The sequence below is a fragment of the Rhipicephalus microplus genome, chromosome 6, assembly GCF_043290135.1.
Source record: "Rhipicephalus microplus isolate Deutch F79 chromosome 6, USDA_Rmic, whole genome shotgun sequence".
In the NCBI taxonomy this organism is placed as follows: Eukaryota; Metazoa; Arthropoda; class Arachnida; order Ixodida; family Ixodidae; genus Rhipicephalus; species Rhipicephalus microplus.
In genome coordinates this window covers 95,825,904-95,840,912 of record NC_134705.1, presented here as the reverse complement: position 1 = coordinate 95,840,912, position 15,009 = coordinate 95,825,904, and the positions used below count along the sequence as shown (strand labels likewise).

The following is a 15,009-nucleotide window of genomic DNA, read 5'->3' as shown; positions in this document are numbered from 1 at the left end:
TTCAAGCATCGGAAAGTACAAACCTGGCCGGGTTGACTTCTCTGCATAAACGGCCATTCTAGCTTGCTGAACTCTTGCCCCGCCCGGTGGTCTAGTGGCTAAGGTACTTGGCTGCTGACCCGCAGGTCGCGGGTTCGATTCCCGGCTGCGGCGGCTGCATTTCCGATGGAGGCGGAAATGTTGTAGGCCCGTGTGCTCAGATTTGGGCGCACGTTAAAGAACCCCAGGTGGTCAATATTTCCGGAGCCCTCCATTACGGCGTCTCTCATAATCATATGGTGGTTTTGGGACGTTAAACCCCACAAATTAATCAATCAATTAGCTTGCTGAACTCAGTGTAACTGTACTTTTCACATGAACTTACGGGACATTTGGTGGACCTATGTTTCTTTACTCAAACCTTTTACGCCACTGTGCACGTTCTCAGTGCATATCAGAATATGAAGTGACTGTCAGTGCAGTGTCTGCATACAGTCACACTTGCACTTACTGGTTATTTCTGTAGCAAGAGTGAGTCTGGTAAAGAAAATTTATTGATTCGATTGGCATAGTATATTGTTCAGATTCTTCAAAACGGTCTCCTCAAGCATTGAAACATACTATTGCCAATGAGATTCCCACACTGCGAAGGCTCCCGGAAAGTTAGCTGCCGTAACCCATATTTAATGCTTCATAGGTTGCCATTTGCACGAGGTCATTTTCTTCCATATTTAGAGGTGTCATTGAAAGTTTGTCTGAAGAAATCAGGGGCTTTTGAAAGCCAAGCGAAAAATATCGTTACTCTCATATTTCTTGAAGGAAAGTGTGCAACGGTTAAGGATGCTTGCGATATTTTTTCTTTTCGATAACTGTGTTATTGCTAGGTGCCCAATGTTTTAGGGATTGTTCGTCGGCTGTCATGTTCGCAGCAGTGGTTTTGCAAATTTTGACATGCTTTCACTTTTTTTTAATACAGTTGTTGGCCACTTGCCACTACTTGATTATTTAAAGCAGCATGTATCATACAGTCAGTTAATATGACTTCAAGTTTTGTGCACCCAGAGTTCGGTGATGGAAAGCATTTGAGTATGCAAATTGGTGGCATAATTTATAGGTACTATTGAACCCCTTCCTGAGAGGCATGCTCTGGGGATCATTTCTTGTCTATTACATGAAATGTGTCACATAAGCAGGGTATAGTGTTCTCACTTTCTGACCAATCCTTGTTTCAATGCTGATGTCTCTTATACCCATTTGTCTTTTACATCAGTGTCTCTTATCTCTTGTGAAAGAGTTTGCTGTTTACGAAAGAATGCATGCGGAGCATGAGGTTTCAGATATGTAAAGACACTTTGGCATTCTGTGACTAAAACTTCCTTATGTAAAGCACCGCTGCAAAGCAACACACTGGTTTTCTGGTTACTAAAATATGCTTAATTAAGTGTTCACCATTGTCTGAGATCTAGCAGCTTACAACACATTTCATTTTCCTAGCAATGTTCTTTCAATCACACTCTTCACCTACACCTATTTACTTCCCACATGTAACAACGAAAAGACGAACAATACACTGTGTATAAAGGTACATCAAACGTACGCGAAACCGAAAGTCTAAAGAAGCGTTGGACGTATGCCAAATCCAAAAGCTGAAGCTATTGTACATCAGACGTGCCCAAAACCGCAAGCCTGTCGGCTGTCGCAATGTATAGTGGGACGCACCAGTCGGGAAGTGGGTCGCGGCTACCGCATACTGGTTTGCAAAAGACTGACAAGGAACGAACCGGGCGAGGCACTGCCGATGACAACGAAAAACTTTAACCCCCGAATGCAGAGATGTTACTTGACTCGTTCTTGACTCAAGACCGTCTTGCCGGTCGCCATAAATCGTTCTCGAACTTGCGGATGACTTGAAGGCAACTTGGCTCGGTCGAAGTCAGGACAAGTTTCAAGTCAGCTGCGGGGCTTGCTTGAAAGCGACTTGACGTGTTATTCCAACATGGCCACCTCTCGAATGGACGTCGCGTGAAAGGTGGCCGCTTTTGAGTTTGCTTGCCTCGCCATAAGCGTAGCATTTTTTGAGGCGCACTGCCTGCCGAAGATTCTTGGAACCGCTTTACGTGACCAAGGAAATCCGATGGAGTTGTACGACGAGCAAGAATTCCACGCTAGGTACAGATTCATGAAGAACGCCGTGGGGCAGCTGCTCGTTATGTTGCCGCTCCGTGAAAGTGGGGACAACCGAAGACAGCCCGTGCATCCAGTGTTACAGCTACTGATGGCTCTCGGGTTTTACAGCGCTGGCACATTGCAGCCAGTCACCGGAAATTTCGTCCGCATTCCGTAGTCGACAGTGTGCCGTGCTGTCGGAAAAGTTACGCTACTCATCGCAAAGCACCTGTACGCGATGCTGGTGCGCTTTCCGCAGCCGGCGGACTGTTATGAAGTGGCTGAGTTCCCTTGCGTGACAGGTTGTGTCGACTACACACACGTGCGTATTAATAGCCCGGGTGTCTACAACGCCGAAGTGTTCCGTAACCGCAAAGGCTATTTCTGTTTTTCTATAACACGACGACACTTTCCGTCTCTTTCGGTAAAAAAAAAAAATTTGACTCGGTGCTGTGTCCGTGTGCCTTGTCTATCCTTTCGTCCCGTCTGGGGCGCTGTTTCTCGCTCAGAAAGGCATCGCTTGTAGCACAACACTACGTAAAATTACACACACACAAAAAAGAGGTGCCCCTATCACGGGTTTTTTAATCCGCGTCACCATCATGCAGCGATACATTGCTGCACCCCGCGAGACAGAATTCTGCTGAGGGAAATGTCCTGACCCCCGCTTTTTCTCTTGTTTACCAAGCTCAACAAAAGGATACGAATCACATTTGTTCCCAGAACTTGTTTTTTTTTTTTCATAATAACTGCGACCAAGCCCATTACAGGCATGCACACAGGCGAACAGAGGCAAATACCGTGAAAATCGCGTCACATCGTGAGCCAGGTCAGCACAAATACATGCCATGGCGTTCGATTGAGAAAAAAAAAACGACGAAAGAACCCAACGCGATGCTTGTTTCTCCTCCAAACAAGCAACCATGGAGAAACGCACCGCATTTGGGTGGCCACTAAAACCAGTGGGCAACGAACGCTTTACAGAAGCAACACTGCGCATCGCTGTGGTGGCAGGCACCACATGCCGCTCGTTAGCCGTAAAATGGCAAGAATACGCTTGTGGCCCTTCGTTTTTATAGTTATTTTGAAACGTATGGTCTTTTTTGGTGTAATGCGTGCCTTACGCGAACAACTTCATTATTACCCTCGTTAGCAGGCGAGCAGCGTGTTTCTGCTTTGAAGCTCGTTCTTGACTTGACCAAGCAAGACAGCCTAAGCATCTATGAAACGCGAAGGCTGACTTGGGCGTTTTGAAGTCCGCTGCTTGCTTCGCGCCGACTTGCTCAAGTTAAGTTGAAGTCGCGAGCCAAGTAACATCTCTGCATTCGGGGGTAAGCATCGCGTGGTTGACAATCGGTGTTGTGGTCGGTGGTGCCAGTCGTAGACTTCTGTCAGTCGGTGGTGTAAATGTCTTCTTAAAGGACTACTTACACAAAACTGAAGACGTGATAATTTGTCCGATAGAATTGTCTAGGCCTCATAATACAGTCAAATCTCATTAATTCGAACGCGCTTAATTCGAACTTTCAGTTAATTTGAACTCTCGCTGTGGTACCGTCAAATCTATGTGTATTCTAATGGGTGAAAACGTCCTGTAATTCAAATGCGCAAGCACTTGCGACGGTTAATTCGATTATGCCGTGCTCCTAAAATGCTCACAGTACCACGCCCAATTTCGCGATGACACCTTCGACACCTCAAAGCTGTGGGCGAAGGAGGAAAAGAAAAAAAGGCTGCGGCGGAATGTTTGCTCTCCCCCAAATGCCGATCTGCGACGCGCCTGTGTCGCGCTTCTCCCTTTTCTGTCCCTGCCACGTAGAGAACCTTCTTTCAGCACCGCGTGCGAAGAGAGAGAAGGAAAGAAGAAAAACATAAAGAAAGCTGTCGCAGAGCGTTGGCTCGCGGATCTGCGACGCGCCGGTGCCACGCTTCCCCTTTCCCGTTCCTGCCACGTAACGTAGAAACCCTTGTCCTTTCAGCGCCGTGCGCGAAGAGAGCAAAAAGAAAAAAAATTGCCCGCAGCTTCCCTCGGGGGAACACTGAGGAGGATGCGGACCATATAATTGGTTAACGGTGTGTTAAAGTGCGACTTACTTGGGTCGATGGCTAAATTGGTTAACGTGGTTGTGAAATGGGGTGTTAAATTGCGACTTACTTGGGCCGATGGCTAAATTGGTTAACGTGGTTGTAGGAGGGGGTGTTAAATGAGTGAACACGTACACACGTATGCGAAAGGGCGGCGCTGGTCAAAGGGACGTCGATCATTGTGTTTGTGATTCGTTGGAATTCATTTCACCGCGGCCTTGGACGTCGACGCGCTGTGCAAACCAACCGACGAGCGGCAACTGAGCGAGCGAGCGCCGACCTTGAGTATATATACAGCACGACGGCGCATGCACTGTCAGCTGTTGAATGTTCTCGAAGCGCGACGCCACATGCGCGTCCACTGGAGAATCAGGAGAATTGTAGATGTCGAACGCGGTGTGTAGAGGAGGAAGGGTGCACAGATGGTGGAGGAGTGAAGCGCGCGCGGTGTGTAGAGGAGGAAGGGATGCACAGATGGTGGAAGAGTGGGCGACGGCGCGACGGCGCATGCGCGCGCGTCAGCTGTCGAATGTTTGAGAAGCGGTGCGGACGGCGCGGACGGCGCACTACAAGGCGCGAGTATAAGATGCTTCCGCATCTAAAAAAAAAAGCTGCCGTGGAGTGTTGGTTCTCTCTCAAATGCCGATCTGCTCCTCCCTTCATGTGGAGATGCTCCTCCTTTCTGGTCATGTGCTGGCCATGCTCCGGCGGCGGAGCAGAGGGTAACAGCGGAGAGACGCAGTCGTTGCCGTCGTCTTTAGAGAGTGTTAGCGCTGGGCTTCTCTTGCCAGGAGAATGCTGAAACAGAACTTCAAATGCTTTGCAAACTGCGTGCGGAATCGATTCGCTGCAAGGCAAATGTGTGCAGATGCTCATCACCAATTACTTCAGCTAATGATGTATGTCCTGTGATTTGTGAATAAATGCAAGTCTTCTGAAGCTTCCCTCTCATGTGTTAGCTGAACACACATGCGCCACTGAATGGTGAGCCCTTCGTTCATTTAGCTTTCATTAATTCAACATCTTTTAATTAGAACAAATTTTTGGGCCCCCTGAGTTCTAATCATCAAGAGTCGACAGTATCAACAATTTTAATGTGCATGTCGTGTCACCTCCCCACCGCACGCAAACCGCTTCTTCAATTTTCTTGTAAACAAGGAACCCCTATCTGCGTCACAAATCTGGGGTAGCTGCCACGATCCTTGCGAGCGTTGTCTCCTAGCAGACTTTTTCAACAGAAAGAAGGCGCAGATTCTCATGGAAGTTTGCCTCTGCAGTGCCTTTCTAGGGGTCACACTTATAGTTGTAACCTCTGATAGGGGATCATAGCAGCACCTAGGGCCTTCATTGCAAAAAATCATGTGTGCGGTGCTCATGTGAACGTCGTTTTCCTGTGTCCATGTAGCCAGCTCAGCTTGCATGCCATCGTGTTTACTCATGTAATTAACCCACACACATAATAAACCTACCCCCATCTTGGTCCTTGAATATATATATATATATATATATATATATATATGATTCAAAAAAGAAATTCTGTGGGTACGGTGCAAATATAATTAGGAATAAAGGAGCACACTTGCGAAAATTTGATAGTTTACGTTTCGGCCGTGACAAAGGCCGTGCCACGGCCGAAACGAAGAGTCAACAACTATCAAATTTTCGTAAGTGTGCTCCTTTATTCCTAATTATATATATATATATATATATATCATTTTATTTTGGTCCATTGACTATCAAACGGCAACGGCACTGACTATCAACTGCCGTTGACTATCAACGGCAGGGCCGTTGACTATCGAAATAGCACGAAATCAAACCATTAAATCACAAAATAATGATGCAATCAAAGTCTAAACTTAGTTTCACAACCATGCTCAACAGTTGCGAACAGTGCTAGCGTGGACGACATTAGTAAAAATTTTAAAGTCGGTGCTTTTTGTGGCGGAGCACCATCTGTCGAACGCAGGAGAAACCTCCTTGCTAATAGTGCCAAGCAAGCACAGCGGCACAAAAACGAAGGAAAAAGCAAAGCACATGGCCTCCAAGATAGCAGGCACGCGGCATAGAAAGACTCCACGCGCCCGCCATCTTGGAGGTCATATATAGCGCAACCACACCCAACCGTGCTGACAGCGCTTTGCCTGCAACATTTGTGCTACTTGACACTGTTTTTGTTGTCGGGTTTGTCGTGGTGAACTTAGTTGAACACCTGCTGTGCAGGGCGCATTCGGCCGGTACACTAGCTACCCAGCTAGTTTTAAACATAAAGTTGATTAAGCACGGGAACTACGCGGCTTGACGACACTTCGGCGTCGCAATTCGCGCGTGTTCGTTACAGGAGAAAACAAGAAGAGCTTTGGGCTACAAAAAAGATTCGTTGCGCATTTCGCGGGCCAGGAAAAGCAAAAACATCATTTGAAATTTTCGCTGTTATAACACCTGTGACTTTTTTTTCTTGTGTAATGTACCCTCCCTTCAAATAGGTGTCACCTTTTCTGGAAAAAAAAGGTCGGTTCATTATGGGAGTAAATACGGCATATTGTGACATTGTATGTGTTATGTTCAAAACTGTTTGATATTGATAAATTCACCCCTTAGCTGTTCTCTTTTTTGCCATGTTTTACAGTTTGCCATCGGCACACTAATGGACGACTACCTCGGTGAGTCTTGCCATTTCCACTTAGAATGTTTTACGTTATCGCTGCTTTGCAGCTGACGCGTTTTGTGCCATAACAAGAGTTTGGGCATCTCTGTGCAGTTTTTGCTGCCTCGCATAGACTTTTCATTACTTCAAGCATTACACTTGAAATCTGTAAATATGAAAAGAAAGAAAATTTGCTGTTGTGGGAATTCGATTGGGGCTAGCATGAGACTGAATGGCTGGGAAATTCTTTGGAAAAAAAGTTATTCCTTAGAAAAAAAAAGTGGGTAAGCTTATCAAATCTTGATGTGTAGAAATTCAACAACTATGCCTTAGCACTGCCATAAGTGGTCTGTTGCCGTGTTTTCAGGCTCACTGAAAAGTGTATAAATTGTGTTGGCATATAAGCCATTCATCCTGCAAGCTCCATTTAGCTGATAAATTCTATTTCCCCATTCTGCAAGACAGATGGGTGGGTTATAGATAAAAGCTAGTCTAGGGCAGCTTGATGGCTCTTCATACCTAATGTTTCAGCAGGGTGGCAGTAGTAGACATTATACAATTGAAAAGCTAAGATAAGTAAACAAGGGAAACACCATATAATATACAAAGAATATTGTGATAAGATTAGTTTGCCGTTCCGGCGGCCGGGGGCGTCGATGTTGCAAGGAAATAAATACGGCGCACATGACCAGCCAGTCAGTGTGAAACCCGCCAACGTACGTGTGTGTGATTCGGTCCAGCGACCGGCATGGCCCAGGACTATCCGGTTATCACAAGTGGCGACGAGGTCGACTGACGAACCGGACGGGCACAGCACAATCACACATCGTCATGCCTGTCGTCGGGAAGCTGGATCCGTTCGACCCGAGTACATCGGAGTGGGCGGAATACCGTGAGCGGGCCGAGCTGTACTTCATCGCGAACGACATCCCGAGCGACAAGCACGCAGCCGTATTTTTGACATGCTGCGGTCCAGAGACTTGTTCTCTGCTACGAGGCCTCCTAGCACCAAGCAGGCCCGCCCAAGCAGGGCTGACCGAAATTTTTACTACACTTGGCAAGCACTACGCCCCTCGCGTATCAGAAGTAGTGGCAAGTTTCAAGTTTTTCTCAAGACATCGAAAAGAGGGGGAGACCGTAAGTGACTACATTGCCTCGTTGAAGAAATTAGCCGAAGATTATAATTTCGCAACATTTCGAGAGCGCATGTTTCGCGACCAGATAGTCAGCGGAATCAATGACGTAACCATGCAAACACGGCTGCTGGAAACGGCGTGTTTAACCTTCGAAACTGCAAAGGACACCGTCGTAGCTTTGGAGGCTGCGCGTAAAGATTCACGCACATTGAGCTGTCAGCAAGCACAGCTACTATCTCGCGAAGCTCCGGAGCAAGCGAACGTTGTCACCTCGGGGGAAAATGATAGCTGTTGCTTTCGTTGCGGGAGAGGTCATTCTACGCGTCAGTGTAAGCACGGCAGCACGATTTGTCACAAGTGCCGCCAAAAAGGGCACCTTGCAAGGGTTTGCAGAGTTCAGCCAGAAAGTAGAAATTTCGACCGGAGCCAGTCTAGTCGCGTGAACAACCTGGGCGACCTGCTTGTCTCTGCTGAAGAGCCCAAAGTTTTCGACTTGTGGATGCTTCACAGAGCTTGTTCGGAGCCAATGCGCATAGCTGTTGAAGTTAATGGCATAATGCTCGATATGGAGTTGGACACTGGCGCTAGTGTGTCGACCATTGATGATGGCAAGTTTGCCGAGCTTTTTCCGTCGGTGCCGTTGGAGCCATCGAGTGTGCAGCTGAGAAGTTTTTTCGGCGACATAAAACGCATCCAGGGAAAGCTGGCAGCAATGGTCAAACTTGGCGACAAGGAGCGCCAGCTACCACTATTTGTCGTAAAAGGGGCATGCCCTACGCTGTTTAGACGAAGCTGGATGAAGGCCTTCAAGCTAGGCATCGTTCCGACGGAGGGAGTCAACGTCGTGAAGTCTACGGAAGACCTGGTAAGCCAATATCACGAAGTTTTTTCGGAGCAGCTTGGCACGTTTCACGGCGTTACAGCGTCTATACCTGTACAAAAGGGTGCGAAGCCACGTTTTGTCAAGGCACGTCCGATACCATTTGCTTTGCGTGATAGGGTTTTTGAAGAACTACAGAGGAAGGAACGGGAAGGCGTTATCAAACCGGTGAAAACTTCTCAGTGGGCCGCGTCCATCGTTCCTGTATTGAAGCGCGACGGCCGGGTTTGGGTCTGCGGCGATTTTAAGACTATCATAAACCTGGTGACAGTCGTCGAGTCCTACCCTATACCTAGGATTGAGGAACTTTTTGCGCGACTCACAGGGGGAAAGAAGTTCACAAAGCTTGACTTGTAAGATGCCTACCAGCAGATTCCACTCGATGAGGAGTGCCAAGAGTAGTCACCATTAACACTCCGAAGGGGTTATACCAATTTACAAGGCTGCCATTCGGGGTTTCATCAGCTCCGGCTATATTTCAGCGAGAGATGGAAAATCTGTTGCATGACCTTGACCATGTCGTAGTGTCCTTTGATGATATTCTGGTCACAGGAACCAGTGACAAAGAGCATTGGGAAAATTTGGACCGAGTGTTGGATCACCTGAAGACCGCGGGACTGCGACTGAAGTTATCCAAATGCGAATTCATGAAACCAGAAGTCCAGTATTTGGGCCATATCATTAGCGCGGCTGGGCTGCGTCCAAATCCGGCTAAGACTGAAGCAGTTCTGGAAGCCCCCACACCCCGAGCGGTCAAGGAACTTCAGAGTTACCTCGGGTTGGTTAATTTTTACAGAAGGTTTTTGCCGAACCTTTCTGCCGTATTACAGCCGCTCAATAGTTTGTTGGCGTCGGAAACACCATGGCGCTGGGAAACTGATGAAAAGCAGGCATTTCAGAGAAGCAAGGAGCTATTGGCCTCTGCAGCTGTATTGGCACACTTTGACCCGGGAAAGCCAACTGTGCTTGTCACTGATGCATCTCCCTTCGGGATTGGAGCAGTACTGGCGCAACGAGAGTCATCTGGAGAAGAGTGCCCCATTGGTTTTGCCTCACGCAGCCTGGCAACCGCGGAGATAAACTACAGCCAATTAGATAAGGAGGCATTGAGCCTTGTATTTGGCGTTACAAAGTTCAGGCAGTACTTGTGGGGCCGGCAATTCGAAGCCGTGACAGATCACAAACTGCTGCTCGGCCTGCTCGCAGCAGACAAACCAGTTCCCGAATCCTGTTCTCCGAGAGTGCTAAGGTGGGCCTTGCTGTTGTCGGGGTACAGTTGCGACCTGAAGTATAGGCCAGGTTCACAAATTGTACATTCCCATGGATTAAGCCGGCTACCTCTGCCAACTTCCGAATTTGTTGTTGACTGCCCTGCCGAAGTGTTAATGCTGGAAGGAGTATACCCAGGGGTGCTGTCGTCAAACGCTGTTGCGGCAGCCACCTCCAGAGACCCGGTGCTGTCACAAGTAAGAGCAGCGTTGTGGTCAGGCTGCCAGATAAACCTAGGGTCAGAGGGAAGACCCTACGAGACGCGCTTTCATGAGATGAGCGTACAAGGGAACTGTCTATTGTGGGGCAACAGAGTCATTGTTCCAAAATCCTTGCAAAAGGAAATCCTCCAGCTGCTGCATGAGAGTCATCCAGGACTGTCGAAAATGAAGGCAGTTGCGCGTAGCCATTTGTGGTGGCCTAGCCTGGATAACGATATAGCGATAACCATTCAAAGGTGCCGTATTTGCCAGGAGCATCAAAGAGTGTCACGACCAGTGCCTGTCATGCCCTGGCCGTTCCCGGAGAAACCGTGGTCACGGCTGCATGTGGACTATGCCGGTCCTTACAGGAACACCTATTTTTTTATCGCAGTCGATGCGTTTTCGAAGTAGATTGAAGTGTTCCCGGTTTCTACACCCTCAGCTGAAGCAACTATTTCCTGCATGCGCATTATGTTCGCAAACCAAGGCCTTCCAGATGCGGTCGTGTCGGATAATGGGCCAACATTTACCAGTGAGCTGTACTCCACATTCTTCAAGAAAAACGGGGTGAGGCGAATGCTGGTGCCGCCGTATCCAGCGACAAACGGTGCTGCAGAGCGGGCCGTGCAGACTGTCAAAAACAAGTTGCGGAAGGCTGGCCCCTGAGATATTCGCACTCAAATTGCCCGCATGCTCCTGACATACAGGTCAACGCCTCACGAGGTCACGGGTTGCTGTCCGTCGGAGCTGTTGTTGGGGGGGAAGCTGAGGACTGCGTTGGATCTGCTACACCAAACCTCAGGACCAAGGTGCTACAGAAGCAACTTAAGCAGAAAATCAGATGCGACCAAGGAACAAGACCTAGGGTTTTGGGCCACCCGGGTAACCAGGTGTTCGCAAGGAACTTCCGTCCAGGACCTGCGTGGCTCCCTGCAGTCGTCACCGAACAACGCACTTCGTCCATGGACGTTCTACTGGAAGACGGACGACGGACGACGGTTAACTCGACATCTGGATCACATCCGCCAGGCCCCTGAGGAACTGAGTGCAGACAACCAAAAGTCAGGCAGCCCAGTATCTACTGGTCTTGCTCCAAGCTTGGACGTGGGTCAGACGCAGCTAACTGGTCTTGCTCCGGGCTTGGACCTAGGTCAGAGGCAGCTATCTCCGGATCGTCTTCACGACACAGAGTCTAGGCAAGATCCCAGGGAAGACATGGCGAGGGAACCGGAACTTGCTGTCACAGCACCCAGTACTCCTGTCCTGCGTCGAAGTACCAGAATTCGACTACCAGTATCGCGCTACGCACCTTAAACAATGGTTTGCAATCATTAATAAAGGGGGGAGGGATGTGATAAGATTAGTTTGCCGTTCCGGCGGCCGGGGGCGTCGATGTTGCAAGGAAATAAATACGGCGCACATGACCAGCCAGTCAGTGTGGAACCCGCCAACGTACGTGTGTGTGATTCGGTCCAGCGACAGGCATGGCCCAGGACTATCTGGTTATCACAAATATGTATACATGAATAAGCTTGAGGCATGTTATAGTCAAACCACCTCAATAACAAAAGGCCTCGATAACGAAATTTTGTGGCAATTAAGAAATCTGGCATCCCCAGAGTAAGTCCATAGAGTTCATTGCCTTTACCTCCTCTCCACGGCAAAGAGGTTTTAAAAAGCATTAGCGCAGTAGCCAAACTTTTAGGTGGTAATCCGCAACATTTTTTTTTTTTTTTTTTCGGACCTTGAGCTAGACAGGATCCCAGTTAAAAAATGGCAGCGTCTTTCATTTAAAAGTTGGCCGTATAAGTTTTCACCAACAAGCATCGGTGCAACCATTGCTTCGTACATTCGGTCGGTTGACAAAGATAGCAACGACACACTTTCTCGCTGAGAGCGGTTCGTTGCTTATGTGTTGACAACTAGGACGTCAAGTGACGACACCCTCAAAAGCGACGCCATGCTGGCAGACATTCTGTTGACCGCCTAACTGCTTTTTGCTGCACGTCTCTTTGTGTGCACGCAGAGTTTCGTCACGCTTTGCTTACCTGCAGTGTCGTTTGGCATCTTGGAAAGGCGCAATCTCTAATTGAAAAGCGCTAGTCTTCGGCGCTTCAGGGAATCGGGATCCTTCAGAGTAGTGTGAATCAAAGCAAGATTTTAAGTATATTTTGGTTGTGAGAAGTGATTGGCGTGCATATATTTTTTTTTCTCTCAACGACGAAATTCTCCCAAGAATGAACAAAAATCTCTTCCCCGATGGTTTCGTTACTGAGGGGTTCGACTGTATTTAAATTCATAGCACGAAGTTCTTCGTGCAAACCGGAAAACGTGTTGAAATCAATTTGACCATAGCTACTAAAGAGAAAGCAAAAGTAAAATAAAGGCATTCTTGTCTGAGAGGTTAATGTTTTGAGATTTGGTGGCCATTGGTGTGGTAACGTTTGTATGTGTTACATATGTTGTCCTCATCCTGTTGTGCACGACAATGTTTTCATCCACGTGAATGAAGTCATCCACCATGACGCCATTTGGAACGTATATATCCACGGCACTAAGTTCACTCCATGCATTGGTCAGTGATGGCAGTAATGGGCCATCAGCATTGGGGCTTGATTCGTGCCTACGGGTGAATGTTTCTCTGTTTCTGCTAAATTTGCGCAGGATGCCTGCCAAGTGGCAATAATATAGCCAGCGTGCTCAAAACAATCTGCAGTCATGAAAGAAAGTGCAAATTTTAGGGCTTGGTTTCTTTGTTAGACAAAATATTAAAGAGATCTAAGGAACAATAATGCCAAAGAAAGTATAGGGAATGTTGCTAGAAGTAATATCAGTGTAAATGTCGAGTAAGAAAAGTGGACGAAAAGATAACTTGCCACCGGCTGGGATAGAACCTGCGACCGTCGAATAACACGTTCGATGCTCTCCCACTGAGCTACAATGGTGGCTATCCTCCCAGCCATTTTATTGGGTATATATGTGAATTTAAACATGGGAGTGTCAGTCAGCGTTAACTGTTGCCAATACAGTGAGTGTGGAACACATTTTTTTTTTTAGCCTGTTTGGCGTCACATAGTACATGAATTGTGACGTGTCATACATGTTGCAATTGATACAGGGAGTGCTCACCATCTCAAAACGAATGCGATTGATAAGCTTATTTATTGTTTTGTTATTTTTCTCTTTGTGCTTTTGTTACAGCAAAGCTGTGCTTGGTGACCATGTGTTGGTGTTGCCTGTATTGGCGTTCACTAGTCATGAGAATAATGAAATAAATAAATAAAAAAAAATTTCTCGCCGAGGTGGGTTTTAAAAACAGGCCTTCATGATGTGAAGGCAAGTCTCATAGCTCCTGGGCAGTACAACCAGGCTTGTAGTGCATGACTTTATGAGAAGCATATGAATGGGTTGTACCAACAGTGAGTATAACACAACTGAACAGCAGGGCACGTGCTGCGTGTATTTTATTCAAATATTTTCTCAAAATTAAGTAATTGCATAAACATAGTAGGTAGTACTTTTGGCACAAAATAATGAGAATGTTATTTGTATTTTCATTAGAAGCTTACCTTATTTGTAATGTAAGTCTCCAAACATTACATTATTTGTAATGTATCAGTGTAGGTGCATAAGAGGGTCACGTAGATTATGGCGAGCATACACTTGGTGGGATTCTGGATGCACCACAGTGGTAAACGACACGACCTAAGGCGTTCGCTGAAATGCCATTGCCTGTGCCGGCAGGTCACATGATCTCGCTTTCACAAAACGGGCACAAAGGCATGCGTTTCAAATATATGTTGTGGTGGATTTAGACGATGTGATTTCACTAGAAATTTTAAAATCGCGAAGCATTGCTCAAACCCCGAGCCAGCAGGTGGGTCAACCCCCCTCTAAACCTCATAGGCCCGCGTCAGCACCTCCCATCCTCGTCCGTGCCCGTCATGCGCCTCCTATTAAGAGTGGGAGCACTGTGAGTACAAATGCAATTCTCGTAATAGTAACTACAAGAACAAAAGCCGTGGCCGAAGCCCCTTTCCTGTTTTACTTCGAACGACACCGCCCACTTCCCTCAAATGAGTGGCTGGTGCGTCCTTATTCCGTACACCACATTATCTGGCTCACCAATCGCACACACCCAAGTGTCTACATCTTGACTGCCAAGCGGTTTTTATGGCGTGGAACTGTCGGAATCGTTTTGTCAAAAACACCATCTTGAACATGAGCACTTCATGCCCTGATCATCGTTGTGCCGTCTCATCTCATTACAGGCCTGAGCTGAACCTGTGGCCCGCTGTTCTTCATGTTTCATCGCAGTCACCCATCATGGTTTCACCCTGTGCAGAGGAAATACGGAGTCATCATTCTCTGCATGTTACGTTTTTGAAAAGTGCCAATTCGGGATTGTCATTCAGGAGCATGGAGTTTGAATGCAGAAATCGTGTGTTGATGGTTATTTTTCTTGATTTACATTCCTTGGGCATTTCTAAGAAAGGTTCCATGTCAGGGTCAAGCTGTCCTGAAAAGCTTGCGTTGAACGTATTGTGGAATTTTAAATTATGGGTTTAATCATTTCTCGCCATTTAATGTTGAACTTAAGTCCTGTTGTACAGATAATGAAATAAAAAAATTTGTTGTGCTTAA

The 15,009-nt window shown here is 47.2% G+C and overlaps 1 protein-coding gene across 1 annotated transcript in view; it reads left to right on the top strand.

Moving 5' to 3' along the window:
• The window catches only part of Polr2G (DNA-directed RNA polymerase II subunit Rpb7), a 33,910-nt gene extending 18,901 nt beyond the window's left edge, over positions 1-15,009 (top strand). Inside the window, exons 7-8 of the mRNA XM_037418945.2 lie at positions 6,860-6,893; positions 14,637-15,009. Coding sequence (XP_037274842.1) covers positions 6,860-6,893; positions 14,637-14,647 — 45 coding nt within the window. The 3' untranslated portion in view covers positions 14,648-15,009. The remainder of the gene's footprint in view (positions 1-6,859; positions 6,894-14,636) is intronic.